At 42.0% G+C, this 17,166-nt stretch overlaps 2 protein-coding genes across 2 annotated transcripts in view; both read right to left on the bottom strand.

The window, feature by feature from the left end:
- The window catches only part of RAD54B (RAD54 homolog B), a 122,993-nt gene that overhangs the window by 64,688 nt on the left and 41,139 nt on the right, over positions 1–17,166 (bottom strand). The window lies entirely within an intron of this gene.
- Positions 1,354–16,582, bottom strand: FSBP (fibrinogen silencer binding protein). The gene is made up of 2 exons (XM_077810003.1): positions 16,212–16,582; positions 1,354–2,216 (listed from the first exon to the last, which is right to left on the bottom strand). The coding sequence occupies exons 1-2, from the start codon at positions 16,580–16,582 to the stop codon at positions 1,697–1,699; spliced, it is 891 nt and encodes a 296-aa protein (XP_077666129.1). The 3' UTR covers positions 1,354–1,696.

Genomic DNA, 17,166 nt, shown 5'->3' with positions numbered 1-17,166 from the left:
TGGGTTCTGACAGTCAAGCTGGTTTCTATCCATCTCTCACAACCGCATCACAAATAAAGGTACTTTAGGCTCAGTTAAGCCCTTAATTAAACCTATGCAATCCTACAGTCTTCAGACTGTTATCAGTCACACCTGCGGTTATAAAGATATCCTGAGGGGCCCAGGAGACCGATAAGTAGTAGCAGGGCTTACCTCATCTACTGATGCAGACCGCTGCTCCTCACCCATATGGAGAGACCCTGTGTGGGTAGAGAAAGCAGCTGATCTAAAGAGCATTGGTGGATAGAGTCATGAGTGGAAGCAGCCATAGGAGGGAATGGCCTCCTTATTGCTGCTTTTGTCCTCTCTGTGTTGCTGGGGCTCTAGACAGCAGACACAGGTAGAATGTTTTCTCTCTTTTTCCTTTACCCTGTATTTCATATCCTTTTCTTGTGCTAGAAGTTGGAAGAAGGGAAAATAGTGTTAGAAGAAATATGGAGTCAGAGGATTGAGGCAGGTGCTGCTCCATGATTCCAGAGGGCAGAAGGCAAAGAACCATGAAGAAATGGGCAGTCTGGAGCTTATGTAATAGCTATGATTGACAGGCATTTATTTGCCTCCCTGCTTCCTTGATAGTGGTCATAACAGTATAGGGACTATACTGTAAGCAAGGGATGTTGCTAGGAAGGATAGGAGAATGGATTTATTTTGTGTGTTTGGGATTTTTATTTGTAAATAAATAAAAAAAAGGCGTACCACTCACAAAAATTATCCTAGATCATAAAGAATCTTACTTGGATTTTGGGTCACAAATTATTTATGTAGAGAAACTATGGCATTTTGGTAGCTATAGCATAACAGTGATGTTGATCCAAATGCACCTGCATCTGTCTTGGTTGCACATGTATCATAGTAATTATGCATGGAAATGAACAAATTAGATATCTTTCTAGTCACTTGCCAGTGTAATTACCACAATTGAATACACAATCACAGTAACTGTGCACACAAATTATGCATGCGTGCAGTTCTGAAAATTTAAATGTTGCCTTCAGCATTTCTATTTTGAAATTATCATATGGAAACTTTCATACACTGAATATTATAAAAGATATGTGTTCAACCTTTCCTCAGTTGAGCATTAAAAAATAAAATAATCCAGTCAGTTTCCTATGTTCTCCAAGCTAATATAACACATTAGCAAAATCTCATCATTGCCATAGGCTTTACAAATTTAAAATGAGTGAAAAAGATATATAAAGAAACATGGCCTTTATTTCTTCTCTCTCTATATATTTATTAACCTTCAAATAACTTCATAAAGAATATTAAAAAGGATAAGAATTGCTTTAAAAAAAGAATAAAGCATAAAATCAACACCTTTAAGAACACCTGTCTAAATTTTCATTAGCTTGTTCCAGCTCTAATAAAGATCAGTGGAAGATTTCCAAAGGCAGTTTTTTATCTTACACACAGAGCTACAGCATCTGCTTATACTTCAGACTAGAAATATTGAGAAGACTCAAACCTGTGAAAGACATTTGACATTTTTGCTAATGTACATAAACAAAATGGAAAACATGCATTCGTTTTTCAAGGCTAGATTTTGATCCATCCAAATTAACATAAAAAATCATTTTGCTAGGCAAAAAGAATGTATTATAAAGTATCTCAGAGAATAAAACATCTCAGATTATATGACAGAGATGATAAATATTTAAAGACTGTTGTATTCTGGCAGATCACGTCGTAGTCTTATTGCCTTCAGCTTCTCTACTTTGATTTTTGCTTTCAGTAGCTCTTCTTCCAACTGCTGCTTTCTTTTCAAGCCATCCCTCTTTTCTTGGACATAAAGCCCAATTTTTCTTTGATTTTCTAAGATTATCTGATGCTCCTCTTTCAGCATTTGCAACATCTGTGGCTCATACCCACATGCTGGCCTAAAGCGTTCTCCAACCTCGAGCCTAAAAAAATCATCTCTTCTTGGGATGGGAGATGAAGACAACATCATTCTCATATCAACAGAAGACAGTGAAGTTGAAGGAGATCTCTCCATAACATGCACCAATTGGTGTTCTTCTCCTTGTTCTAAGTCCTCACTCTGCTGTGAATCTACAGCCAAGGAAGGAGGAGGTTTGACATCCTCTTCTGGTTCCAACTCCATTGTGACAGGATGGTGATCCAACACTGCTTGTGGGGAACTGGTACCAGCAACCATTTCTTTATCTATATTAGCACTAAAACATATATATAATAATTAAGTCATTATCTGTAAACAAAAGCCATTATATACAAAAATAGGAGCAAATTTAATTTGTGATAAATATGGCAATTTCCTGCAATATATCTTGGAAGACCTTACTTTATTAAGGTGAGCTAGGACTGTATGCAACTTCCCTAGTGGGGAGAGGTGACAGATGTAAGCCCTGGGAAGTACATAGGATTTCAAGAGACTATACTGAGTTGTGCCAAATAAATGTGTACTTTTTGGGATAGAAAGTGTTAAGTGGATTTCCTGAGGAATCCCTAGGGAAAGGCTAATGCAAATTCCACAACTCCAGTTATGCATAAAAAAACCCCAAAACAGTCTTTCAAAGGTGCACCCTGAGGAGTCTGTTGATTACCTGTCACAAAGGACCAAGATCAGAAGATTGAGCTGTATTAAAAAAAGCAACTGATCTGCCCTGTCTCCGTTCTGTATCTAAAATGAAATGATAACCATCGGGAAAACCCAGTTAGGTGGGTTTAAAAGGACTAAAACTTACCAGAGCCCCAAAGCAGAAATTGGGGGTGACCTCTAATAACCTTTTTAGCCCAGGTGTAGGTTCTTTTATTGTTTTAATATGTTTTCCCCTATAATGCTTTTACCTTAAGAATAAATATACTTGCTTAGGAGTTGCGAGGTAATTTATAACTGTGGGCAACACACTGGTCAGAAAACAAAGCACAGGCCTTTTAAGGCAGTGTGGCTTGGTAGGGATATCAAAGTGTAAGGCAGGGAACTGTGCAGCCTTAAAAATCCCTGCTCAGGAGGGAGCGAGATGTGGGTCTCCATCCAAGAGGGGGATGGCTGGGAGCCAGAAACCTGTAAGTAGGTGCCTTTGAGGGACAACTGTGGGAGAACAGAGGTGCAGTTATCCTGCAACTGTGACATAGCTAATCAAGAATAATTTGTTTAAAATGTTGCCCCTCTGCCAGATAAAATACAGGCAAAACCTCACCAGTATACTGACTGGGATTATCTCTCTCATAAAGATAGTCTCTCTCTCACTCTGTCTTCCTCCTTTGGGTATTATATTCTACCATGAAGGAGGCTACATAGATTAGACAGAACCAGCCTGGTGGGCCCTTCTTCTCCCACAGGATGGGTAAAGCAAAAGCTATCAGTGATAAGCAGGCAAGGGAGCAATGCAGGAGAAGAAAGTGAAAATGACAGAAGCAGGCAACTCTTATGCACTAACAACAGAGTGGGATGGGAGAGAGAGAGAACAGCATTTAGATTTAAGTGGTCCCTGCTGAAACAGTTTCACTGCCAGCTGATACTTCCTCTCCCCAGTGCCACCCTCATCCACTCCTCCTCTGACCTAGAGTGCTACTCATTTCTGAAAACAGCCCTGGTAGAAAAACATATAAGCCCATCACTTTAAACCTTTAGTTTTCAAGGGTTATAGCTCCTATTTTATATGAATAAGAATACAAATTGTATTTTCCTATGTTAATATTAACTAAAGTCTCTTCGCTTAATTTATCTTACAAGAAGTTGACCAAAAGCAAATTTTAAGAGAAAAAAATTCCTAATAAATGGAATCTCAAAATATAAATATTATTTTGTCTGATGAACCATGGTCCATCTCGCCCAGCATCCTGTCTTCTGACAGTGTCCAGTACCAGATGAAATTTACAGAGTGCTCCATCCTCAGTCATCTAATCCCAGTTTCTGACAGAGGTTTAGAGCATGGGGCTACATCTCTGACCCTCCTAGTTAATAGCCATTGATGGATCTATCCTCCATGATTTTATCTAATTCTTTTATTCAGTTATACTTTTGGCCTTCACAACATCCCCTGGTAATGAGTTCCACAGGTTAACTGTGCACTGTGTGAAGAAGCACTTTATTTCATGTGTTTTTAACTTGTTGCTTATTAATGTCATTGGGTGACCCCAGTTCTTGTGTTATGTGAAGGGGTAAATAACACTTCCCTATTCACTTTCTCCACATCGTTCATGATTTTATAGACTGCTATTATATCCTCCCTTAGTCATCTCTTTTTCTAAGATCAGCAGTTCCAACCTTTTTAATCTCTGGTCCCCAACAACAAAAAAAAAGCTGTTCCATACCCCTAATTATTTTTGTTGCTTTTCGCAGTATTTTTTTGAATTCTAGTATATCTTAGTTTTTTTAGATGGATTTACTAGAACTGCACACTGTACTCACAGATTTATATAGTGGCATGATGATATTTTGGGTGTTCTTATCTATCCCCTTCCTAATGGTTCCTAACACTCTGTTAGCTTTTTTGACTGCTGCTGCATATTGAGCAGATGTATTCAGATAACTAGCCACAACTATACCAAGATCTCTTTCTTAAGAGATAACTAATTTAGACCCCAATACTTTGGCTGTACAGTTGGGATTATGTTTTCCAATGTGTATTACTTTGCATTTATCATTGAATTGAATTTAACATTGAATTTCATCTGCCATTTCGTTGCCCAATCACCCAGTTTTGTGAGATCCCTTTGCAACTCTTCAGAGTCTGCTTTGGACTTAGCTATCTTGAGTAATTTTGGACCATCTGAAACGTTGCCACCTCATTGTTAACCCCTTTTTCCAGATCATTTATGAATATGTTAAACAGCACTGGTCCCAGTACCGATCCTTGGGAGACCCTGCTATTTACCTCTTTCCACCCCAAAAAGTGACCATTTATTCCTACCCTTTGTTTCCTATTTTTAAGCCAGTTACTAATCCATGAGAGGACCCTCCCTCTTATCCATGAATGCTTAGTTTGCTTAAGAGCCTTTGGTGAGGGACCTTGTCAAAGGATTTCTGAAAATCCAAATACACTATATCCACTAGATCACTCTTGTCCACGTTTGTTGACCCCCTCAAAGAATTCTAATAGTTTGGTGAGGCATGACTTCCCTTTACAAAAGTCATGTTGACTCTTCCCCAACTTATTATGTTCATCCATGTGTCTGATAATTCTGTTCTTTACTATGGCTTCAACCAATTTGCCGGGTACTGAAGTCAGGCTTACTGGCCTGTAATTGTCAGATTCACCACTGGAGCCTTTTTTAAAAAAAGGTGTCACATTAGCTATCTGCCAGTTATCTGGGACAGAAGCTGATTTAAATGATAGGTTACAGACCACAGTTTGTAGTTCTGCAATTTCACATTTGAGTTCCTTCAGAACTCTTGGGTGAATACCACCTTGTCCTGGTGACTTATTACTCTTTAATTTATCAATTTGTTCCAAACCCTTCTCTATTGACACCTCAACCCGGGACAGTTCCTCAGATTTGTCACCTAAAAAGAATGTTTCATGTGTGAGAATCTCCCTCTTATCCTCTGCAGTGAAGACAAATGCAAAGAGTTCATTCAATTTCTCTGCAATGGCCTTGTCTTCTCTGTGTTCCTTTAGCAGCTCAATTGTCCAGTCGCCCCACTGACTGTTTGGCAGGCTTCCTGCTTCAGATGTACTTAACAGCAAAAATGGTTTTAGTTTTTGTGTCCTTTGTTAGTTGCTCTTCAAAATTCTCTTTTGGCCTGCCTAAGCACACTTTTACACTTGACTTGCCAGAGTTTATGTTCCTTTCTATTTTCATCACTAGGATTTGACTTCCAATTTCTAAAAGATGCCTTTTTGTCTCTAACCACCTCTTTTACTCTATTGTTTAGCCATGATGGCTTTGGGGGGGGGGGTCATCTTGTAGTTTGTTTTTACTGGGGGTACACATTTAATTTGAGCCTCTATTATGGTGTTTTTAAAAACTTTCCATGCAGCTTGCAGCCATTTAACTTGTGACTGTTCGTTATAACTAGCCTCCCCATTTTTATGTAGCTCTGAAGTTAAATGCTACTGTGGTTGATTTCTCTGGTATTTTTCCCCTTAAAAGGATGTTAAACTTAATTACATTATGGTCACTATTATTACCGAGTGGTTCAGGTACAGTAAAAGCTGTTTTATCTGGCATGTTGGGGGAATGGGAGGTGCAGGTAAGTGAAAAATGCCGGTTAACTAAGAAGGAGGGAGTTTGGATGCGGGAGGGGGTTTGGTGCGGAAGAGGGGGTGCGGGATGCCAGATCCGGGGGCTGCTCACCTCAGGCGGCTCCTGCAAGCTGTGAGCTGTCCCGGCTGCTCCTAAAAACGGAGGTGCGGCAAGCAGCTCTGCGCGCCGCCTCCACCCACAGGAGCTGCTCTTCCAGTTCCCATTGGCCACAGTTCCCAGCCAATGGGAGCTGCATTGCTAGCACTTGGGGTGAGGTAGCGCAGAGAGCCGTCTGTCGCATGTCCGCCTAGGAGCAGCCAGGACAGGTCGCCGCTTGTGGGGATCCACCCGAGGTGAGTGGCTCCTGGATCCAGCACTATGCATCCCCTCCCGCACCCCAAGCCCTCTCCCGCACCCAAACTCCCTCCCAGAGCCCACGCTCCAAACCCCTTCCTGTACCACAACCCCTTGTGAGCTCTGCACCAACCGGACTATAAACCAGAATTTTAATGAAGCTCAAATCCCGGTTTATAGAGCTTTCCGGTTGGTGAAGTGCCAGATAAAACAGCTTTTATTGTATTATCACTTTCTGGGCCAGATCCATTTAGGATTAAATCAATAATTGCCCATCCCCTTGTGGATTCCAGGACTAGCTGCTCAAAGAAGTCATCATTAATGGTGTCTAGAAATTTTTTCTCTGCATCCCATCCTGAGGTGACACGCTTCCAGTCAATATGAGGATAGTTGAAATCTCCCCTTATTTTGAGGTTTTAACTGTTCTGTTTTTGAAGACTTTCTAACCTTCATGAGTACTTCTCAATCACAATAACCATCCTGGCCAGGCGGTGGTATGTTCCTCCCGCTATGCTCATTATTCAAGCATGGAATTTCCATCCACAGAGATTCTATAGTATTGTTTGATTCATTCAAGATTTTTACTATATTTGACTCCATGTTTTCTTTCACATGTAGTGCCACTCCCCCACCAGCACAATCTACTCTGTCGTTCCTATATATTTTGTACCGATATTCCTGCATCCCACGGATTATCATAATTCCACCAAGTTTCTGTGATGACTATTATATCAATAGCCTTATTTAATACCAGGCAGTCAGGTTCACTCATCTTAGCTTTTTAACTTCTTGCATTAATATACAAACAATTTTAAAATTTTGTCAATATTTAGCTGTTTGCCTTCATGTGATGTAACTGAAAGGCACTCTTTTTCATTTAACTGTTTCTCTTCAGATCCTACCTGTACTTTATCAACTTCTATCCTCTTCTCTTTACTAGGTTTTAAAGTATTCCCTTTAATAAATCCTCCCCTAAGGGGTGTGTCTGTCTGAACCCTGTGTTCTTCCACATCTGTCAGCTTTCTTAATTTTAAAACTCCTCTTTTTTTTACATTCCAGAAATCTGGTTCCATTTTGGTTTAGGTGGCGCTCATCCTACCTGTATAGAGCCTCCTTTCCCAAAAGATTCTCCAGTTCCTAATAAATCTAACTCCCTCCTCCAAACTCCATCACCTCATCCACATACTGAGACCCTGTAGTTCTATTTGTTTAACTAGCCCTGCATGTGGAACTGCAAGCATTTCAGAGAATGCTACTAATGGGTCCTGGACTTTAATCTCTTACCTAGCAGCCTGAATTTGGCCTTTAGGACCTCTCTCCTACCTTTCCCTATGTTCCTGGTACCTATGTGCTCCCCAGCACTGCACAGAAGTTTGTTTAGATGTCTTGAGAGGTCTTCAGACCTGGCAGGTTATTCACCATATGGTTCTCCCAGTCATCACAAATCCAACTATCTATATTTTTAATAACTAAATCCCCCATTACAATTACCTGTCTTTTCCTAATAACAGGGGTCCCCTCCCACAGAGAGGTATCCTCAGCGTGAGAAGATACCAGGACATCATCTGGAAGGAAGGTTCCAACTATGGGATTGTTTCCCTCTGCTCCAGCTTGATGTTCTCCTTCCCTGAGATTTCATCCTCCTCAACTGACAGATGAAGGGGTGGGACCACTCTACTGCATCCCAGAAAGTCTCATCTATGTACCTCTGTCTCCCTTAGCTCCTCCAATTAAGCCATTCTGGTCTGAAGAGCCCAGGCATGAACTTTATGGGCCATGAGCCACTTGCACCAAATGCACACATTTGCTACCTACCCACAAGGAAGTAATCATATATGCTGCACTAAATGAAATAAACTGGAGAGCCCCCCACTCTGCTGCTGGACTTCTGCCTGCATTATTTTTTCTCTTGCAGTGTGTGTGTGTCTGTCTGTGTGACCTGAGTAGCTGTAAGGTAGCAAGAGAGTCATAGCATGGAGTGCAGGTGGGAAATCACAGTCAGGGAGGAGGAAGGCTGGCCAGCCAAGAAAGTTAAGTACAAGAATTAGGACCCATACACTCTTAATTGCCCCCCTAGTGCATATGCATTATGATATAGTTTTTAATTACATGATTACAAATTATTTTTTTCCACAGGACCCTTCTCTTCTTTAGTGCATAGGACGGATGATGCTTACTTAATGATCAGCTATTCAATATTTTGGTTATCCTCCTTGCTGAATGTGTGACCCTAGGCCACATTTACTGCACACTTTTCAAATCCTGCTCTGAAGACAGAATTATTAACTTCCTTATGGACTTTTCTATGGTGCTTATCTCTACAGAATCTGAATGCTTCACAGATATTAATGAATTTATTTTCAAAACACTCCCATGAAAGTGGTATTACAGTATTATTATTCCCATTTTACAGATGAGGATCTGCCTAGAGTCCTGTGTGGCTACACAAATGTGTACGTGCATCCGATCCGCAAAAATTATCTGTGGATAACCGTGGATTTGCATGGCTCTACACTGGGGGCTGGGCTGAGGCTCCGAGGCATCCCCCCGCAAGAGCCCAGTCAGCGAGAGCTACGTGGGCTGCTGTGGGGAGTCCCGTGCGGAGTCGCGGACCCTCTACCTGCCCTCAACTGGGGGGGAAGATGGCTGGGAGCTACTCTCAGCCCCTCCACCACGGGCAAGTGGAGGGTCCACCGCAGCTCCCCACGGCTCCCCGGCTGGGCTACACACTGGCCTGGCGAGGGGGTGGGGGGAGCCTGTGGAGCTGCCCCGGGGCTGCCAGGCCCCCTGCCCAGGGCAGGAGGAGGGTCTGCCGCGGCTCCCTGCAGCTCTCCGTCTGGGCTCCACACTGGCCTGGCCAGGGGAGGGGGAAGACCTGTGGAGCTGCCTGGGGGCTACTCGGGCCCCCCACCCAGGGCAGGTGGAGGATCCGCCGCAGCTCCCCACACAGCTCATACCATGGCCAGACTGCGGCTTTGAGCCACCCCCCTTCCCTGCCGGTTCTGGGTCAGGGAGAGCTGCACTGGCAGCTGTGGGGAACCACAGCCCCTCACTCCCCACCCAGTGTCCCTGCCCCTCTGCCAAATGTCCCATCCCCCCGCCCAGTGTCCCTGCCCCCTAGCCCCCAGCCCAGTGTCCCTGTCCCCTAGCCTCTCCATTCAGTGTCCCTGCCCCCCAGCCTCCCTGCCCAGGGCAGGTGGAGGATCTGTGCCATGGTTCGTCACAGCTGCCCACCTGGCTCTTACAGTCAGAGCCCTGAGCGGATACAAAATTTTTATCCGCATCCGCTATACGCAGAAAGGATATAAAGTGGATACCTGCGGATTTGCAGGGCTCTAGGACTGAGGCTGTCAAGATTCCTTCCCCACTCTGAACTCTAGGGTACAGATGTGGGGACCTGCATGAAAAACCCCCTAAGCTTATTTTTACCAGCTTAGGTTAAAACTTCCCCAAGGTATAAACTATTTTACCTTTTGTCCCTGGACTTTATTGCTGCCACCACCAAGTGTCTAACAGATATAACAGGGAAAGAGCCCACTTGGAAACGTTTTTCCCCCCAAAATCCCCCCAAGCCCTACACCCCCTTTCCTGGGGAAGGCTTGATAAAAATCCTCACCAATTTGCATAGGTGAACACAGACCCAAACCCTTGGATCTTAAGAACAATGAAAAAGCAATCAGGTTCTTAAAAGAAGAATTTGAATTAAAGAAAAGGTAAAAGAATCACCTCTGTAAAATCAGGATGGTAAATACCTTACAGGGTAATCAGATTCAAAACATAGAGAATCCCTCTAGGAAAAACCTTCAGTTACAAAAAGACACAAAAACAGGAATATACATTCCATTCAGCACAACTTATTTTATCAGCCATTTAAACAAAACAGAATCTAACGCATATCTAACTAGATTGCTTATTAACTTTTTACAGGAGTTCTGACCTGCTTTCCTGCTCTGGTCCCGGCAAAAGACAAACACAGACAGAGAGAGAGAGAACCCTTTGTTTTCCGCCCCTCCAGCTTTGAAAGTATCTTGTCTCCTCATTGGTCATTTTTGTCAGGTGCCAGCAAGATTATCTTTAGCTTCTTAACCTTTACAGGAGAAAGGGTTTTTCCTCTGGCCAGGAGGGATTTATAGGTGGTTAGCCTTCCCTTTATATTTATGACAGAGGCACAGAGAGATTAAGGTCAAAAGTGTCCACTAATTTCGGATGCCCAATTTGAGGGCCTATGGCCTCTTTTTTTTTTTTTTTTTTTTTTTTTAACAGAACTTAGCATTAATTTTATAGCACTTTATTTCTTTAAAGCACAGCTCTTGTCTTCAGTTTCAGCTTGAGTGTTCTGCACTTCTGTAAATCTAGCCCCACATTTCTCAACTTGGACACCCAGAAAATTAGGAACACATAGGCTATGTCTACACTAGAGACCCTACAGTGTCACAGCTGTATCAATGCAGCTCTCCACTGTAAGATCTCTACTGTACTTGCTCTATGCTGATGGGAGAGCTCTCCCATCAACATAATTAAACCACTTGCAATGACCGGTGGTAGCTATGTTGGCAGGAGCGCTGTGCACACTACCACTTATGCCAGTGACACTTACGTCACTCAGAGATATGTTTTTTTCACACCCTTGAGCAACATAAATTTTGACGACATAAGTGGTAGCGTAGACATGACCATAGTTACTGGCAACCTGTGAAAAGTTTAGTTTAAGTGAGTTGCCTAGCATCACATAAGACCCACAAAGGGACTTAGATGCTTAAATCCCAGTTTTAGGCATCACTGCAATCCACAGTTCCCTGTCTCAGCTTCTGCGTAATCCCATAGGCACCAAAACTCACTCAATGAATAACTTTTTTACGGTAGATGCCTATGTTTTCTCACTTTGAGCATGTACACTGCAGCCTCACTCTAGAAGTCCAGAAATCTAGCTCATGCCTAAGCCCCAGCAAAATCCACAAAGAAAGGGAAATGAGGTAGTCCCCTACCTATCTTCCCTATGCAACCCAAACAGGGGAACTAGACACCCTGGGTCACCTATCTGTCAGGTGGGTGCCCTAACCACCAAGCTACAGAGTTAGTCTCGCTCTCTCACTCTGCCCCAATGACTCTAATTATTTACCCAAAGTGGAGGAACAGATTCTATAGAAGAGACTGAGGAAGCCCCACATCAGAATATTCCATATGTCTGTGGTTATGGCACTCTCTTAAGAGGTAGGAGACCCCTGCTCAAATCCTTTCTTCCCATCATACATAAGGGGGAATTGAACCCTGGTTTCCCACATCCTGGGTGAGTGCTCTAACCACTGAGCTAAAAGTCATAAAGGAGACACATCCACCTCCTTCTCCATTTTTTTGCTTAGGCAACTAAACTGCCTGACTCCAAGAAAGGGACTTCTGGCTGTAGAATGCAGAGATAGGCACCTAGATCTCAACTACAGGGAGGTGCCTAACTTCATGAGAGGGGAAGGCTTAGGACACACCCTTCTTGGCAGCATCTCCCATTAGCTAGCTTAGGCAACTCCCTGTCTAGTGTGCGGGCTTTTGTGGATCCCATTCTTAGGCACCTATTTCTCCCTATGCATTGTATAGGGAGCATAGACACCTAATTCAGGCTATGTGGATCCCAGTGATGATAGTGGTTTTCTAGGAACCTGAAAGTCAAGCATTGCAATGCTGAGTGTCACAACACCTAAATCCCTGTGTGGATCAGGGTCTCTGTGGCAGAGGCAGGAATAGAACCCAGTTTTCAAATGCCTTAACCATGAGACCATCCTTTCTCTTCATGCAAGACCCTGCCTCATTCACTACACACCTTTCAACTTGTACAACAAATGAGGCCCGGGGCCTACTGACAACTGCTTCATTCAATACACAGCCCAGATTAATTCCTTAAGCAGTGTACATCTTGTGTACTGAATGAGACAGGGGTCCTGTGGGAAAAATAATGTGATCATGTAATTAAAGACTGTATTATAATACATACACAAAAGGGGGACAATTAAGGTTGCATGGGCCTTAATTCTTTTACTTCCTAACTTTTGAGTGCTTGACTTTACAACCTTAACATTCTTTTTGTATGCAATTTACTATATTTTTAAAAAAGTAAACTAAAAAAACAAAATTCCAGCATGTGAAACAATACTGCCAACCACACTGTTCACCAGTAGGGCTGGAACTCTTAGATCCACAGTACAGACCTCTGCCATTTGAGTTAACCGAGTAAATGATATTCACAGTAGCTTCTCATCCTGTACGTGGGCTAGTCATTAGGAGGAGATAAAGCAAACGTTTTGCCAGACAGTTTCACAGATATTTCCTGATAGCAGAAGAATGATGAAATGCTGGAATTTTTTGTTATTTCAGATTCTAAGGAGAGTGTAGTCTAGTGGTTACAGATCTTTCTGTCCCATTCCCATTCTCCCCTAGCAAGTCTGATCTTCTCTGCTCCTAGCCCTTCTTCACCCTGCCCCTGGGTAACTGTCCTCAGTCACAGTCTTTCCCCCACTCCCTTTCTCCATGCCCCAGTCTCTCAACCTCCCCACCCCTTCCTCCCAGTCTCTCCCACCATCCCCAGCCATCCCTCAGGTCTAGCTTCTCACTCCTCTGCATTTTATCCAGAAACCTTCCTCCTCCTCCTCCTTGCTGTCTGGGTGCCAGCAGGCAAAGTACTGAGAGCATACAAAACTAAGTTTCTGTTCCATCCCCGATAGCTCTGAAGAGCAACTGCACAGAAAGTCCTGCTCAGCCCCTGCAGCTTCAGGCTGGAGCGTGCCCAGATAGAATTTTCAGAGTATTAAACTGTCACATGGTAACAAGCCTCTATTGAATATGTGCAAATAGATTTTCAGGGGATCCTAACTGAGCCTAATTTGGATGGATTTTCATAAGGATGGCAAAAGGCACATCACTGACACCAGGGCGACCATCCTGCTTTAAAGCATGGAGGCAGTAGAGCTTCTTAATGAAAATTATTATTTGTACATTAGATACTGTACAAACACAGAATTAAAAAAATTCAGCCCAAGGCTAGCACTTGGTATGGAAACTTTCAACCCAAATTATTAAACTTTAGCAAAGTTATAAGCAATTGAAAACAGGTCTTAAAATGAGAAGTGTTGGGCAAGCCTAATTATAGGTGTTGTTTCCTGCTTCACTTATAATAAATATAGTACCTCATTCCCTCTCACTTCACCCAAAAACTTCACTCTCTTGAGCCTCTTGTGCCCTCCAACCAGTAATGTTTCTCTCCCCAAGCAAGCAAAGAGCATCATGCTCCATTCCCACTGCCAAGTACTACTGACAGTCTCTTCTCCACTGCTGGCTACATGCTGTTTTTCTTCCTGCCATAGCCTCAGCTCCTAATGTGGCCTTCCTCACCCTTCCTTGCTGTTCCTAGCCTGAGGCAAGGGGTGGAAACAAGTATCAGGAGAAGCAGGTCAAGCTAAAGAGAAAGAGAGGCTCCCAGAAAGGGGAGGTGAGGTTGACAGGGAGTTGATACGGTCTAGAACAGCCCAATGGTGAGAAATCTACACTGATCCACTACAGTGGACCCCACCAAGAAACTAGCAAAATGCTAAGTCTCCATGTGACTCAGACCTGTGGATTATTTCTAGTTAAAAGAACAGGAGTACTTGTGGCACCTTAGAGACTAACAAATTTATTAGAGCATAAGCTTCCTTGGGCTACTCTAAACCTATTTCTAATTAGTTTCTTAAGAGCTAAACAACAGTAAGATAGAAGGTGAAAACAGAAAGAAGGAACTGTAATAAGAGAAGCTCTTCTTTGGCAGTTATAATGGGACTCCTGCCAACTCCACTGAAAGAAAGGGAAATAACAGTTACCATAATGGGGGTGGTATTTATAACCCTGAGGCACCCATGATTCACAGGTTTTGTTTAATTAAATTAAATTAAGGTAAGAATTTCTTACCAGATACCAGGTGACATTAGGACTTTGTCACCTACTTATATATACCTCCAAAAACTAAGTCATGTTATAATGGGTTAAAACTGGTTATGTTTGGGTGGGGGGTGTAATTCAGGGTTAAAATGAAAGAATACAAAATAATAGTGCATTTTGCATAAATTATTTAAAAGTATTTCTCCAATACTTAGTGCACCAACTGGTATATTAGGGGAAATCATTTTGGGCCCCAATTCACTGTTCTCAGAGTCCTAACAGATTTCAAATATGTTTGCGTTGCAGGAGTCAAATTATGGAGATCACTGGCTCTTGAATATGCTGTGCATGAAAAGCACCATTACTATATACAAGTCCCGGTAACATCTATAGCTCTCAGACTAATTTTTTCATTACAGGAGGTGGTGATCAAAACATCACTTTTATACCTAATTAAAAAGGCTGTTTTGTTTTTTATAAGATCTTTTGAATTTTACCTATATGGGCATTCACCAGTAGCAACTAGGCTGCACTGGTGTTACAGATTTCTTTACAACAAAGCCCCACAAGAGCATGTTATTTCTTTTTTTTAAGAGCATCTGGCACGTTAGGATTTAGACAATTGTTACCATTCAGTTCAGCCATTGGCACCATGAATCAAACTTCCCATGTGTGCACATGCCAGCTTCCCTTAGAACACTTAGCTGTTGCACCAACCAACTATACGTAGTATCTGATTAATGGGAAGCCAACTTCACATATTATTTTGATCTGCTAATGAAAATAATGTAAAAATGTAGCTTTATCATGTTTACTTTTATCCTTGTTAGTTTAAAATATCTGCATCCAGAGGAAGCAAAATCTGACCCTGGCAGTGTCTGATCCTGGAAAGATCAATACTGTACCAGTAGAGTGTGTTGCAAGTCTGAACTGAGGGGCATTATAGCAGTTGTGGGGAGAAGCTTGCCCACTGCCTGCTTGTACTATGTCTGATTCAAATCTAGACAGTCTCTTACTTCATGGAGCACTAAAGAACTACAAAAGAAAAAACTTCTGATTCTGTAGCTCCTCAATCTCTGTCTATATGCTTCCAAACTGCCTAGCATACAATACATGTATTGTTATTTACAGTTTATTTTGCAATTAGCTTTGCTCTGGTTTCAGAAAATGTCAGCAAGTGAAGGAAAGGTAATCTGTACAAATCTATTTGTATTGTTAAAGGCACTTTACTGTATGGAGACAAAGTACTTAAGATCTGGATTCAATTAAAACATATTCAATATTTGCCTAACAGAATAATTTATGATACAGACAAGGTATACGAAATAGATTTCTTTGTTCCCTGAACTTTATATGGATCTTATGTAAACTGGTAATAGTTTTATATGCAGCAAGATGACTGCAGTATTACCTTAAATGGAGGAGAATAGCCATCAGTTCTTCGGTGTTTGAATAATCTGCCTATTAAAAGGTGAGGGAGGGGTAGAGGTTGGAGCTACTATTTCTCTGTGATTCCCTCTTAACCCTCACCTTCCAGAATATGACACAAGACACTGAAACAAGCTTTGAAACACAGCTGAAAATAGAATGCAATGTTAAGTCACCATAAAACAAAGGAAATAGTATCTTACTATTGTTTCCAATCCTTTTCAGCTCTGTTGTGGGTATTTGCTTTAGGACACTGAACTCAAGTTAAGAATAAGACGTATAAAGTAGGTAGGAGGCGCTATAATTTTAATTTAATAACAAAGTAAAATGAATCTCACCTTTGTAAACTGCTCCTGTCTCTTAAACACACACTGGAAATCTGTGGAATCATCTCCACAACTTTCTTGGTTGGCTCAGAAATGCTGCTTTTATAATCTGAATGGGTCTCCTTTTGCTGCAATAGCTCCTGTTTGGCATATTCTTTGAGCCTCTTGTACAGCGTGCGCAGGCCCTGTGCAGTACGAGGAGGACGATCTACTCCGATGGCATTGTAGTTATCGGCTATGATATCCCAGCATTTGTTTTTTTCCACTATTACTGAATGCTTATTGGTATGTTCTTCAAGAATTTTAACATACGGCTTCACAAGTTTTAGCAAATCAAGCTTTTCAGATAAGGTAAAATTAGAAGATCTGGCCTTCCCAACCATTGTTATCTCTGAATTAAGGAGGCAGTTTTTGAAACCACCATGCAGTCCCTAGCTCTGCTCAGCTCTTTTTCACAAACAGAAAAAGATCAGGCTTAACTAGGCTAGTCTCATTTAGGCCCACGCCTACAAGGGAGGGTTTATTAAAATTCCTTCAGCTTAAGCTGACGCAGGTTCAGGAAATCTGCTTAAGCCAAGCCTGACCTACATAAGGCTTCAGACTGAAGACGACGGGAAGAAACAAGCAAAATACACTTTAGTATGAAGGGACCAGACACACAGGATTTAAAAACAGAAAGGTTTAAAGATAAGCACGTTACCCAGCTGAAATTTAACCAATTTAGCTTGAGTAAAAAGCTCTCACAGATCTCTAGCTGAAAAGCTGAAACTGCTCTGAGATTTTAAATTTAATATTGTCAAAAAAGCAACAATTGTTTTGTGTAATTTATTGATTGTTGAAATGAAACACAACAGCAGAAGAGATAAAAACTAGAGAGATAAGTGTGGCGTGTGTAGAGAGATCCCTAACAGAGCCCCTGATCACTGTTCCCCAGCTGCTGTTCGCTCTTACAGCATTTGCATAATGC

The sequence above is a fragment of the Eretmochelys imbricata genome, chromosome 2 (assembly GCF_965152235.1).
Source record: "Eretmochelys imbricata isolate rEreImb1 chromosome 2, rEreImb1.hap1, whole genome shotgun sequence".
Classification (NCBI taxonomy): Eukaryota; Metazoa; Chordata; order Testudines; family Cheloniidae; genus Eretmochelys; species Eretmochelys imbricata.
This window is presented reverse-complemented; position numbering and strand designations above follow the sequence as displayed.

Coding starts and splice junctions, on each gene's coding strand:
- FSBP (XM_077810003.1), bottom strand. CDS start 16,582: ATGGTTGGGAAGGCCAGATCTTCTAATTTTACCTTATCTGAAAAGCTT. Junction 2,217..16,211: donor GACAGGAGCAGTTTACAAAG/GTGAGATTCATT, acceptor TATATGTTTTAG/TGCTAATATAGATAAAGAAA.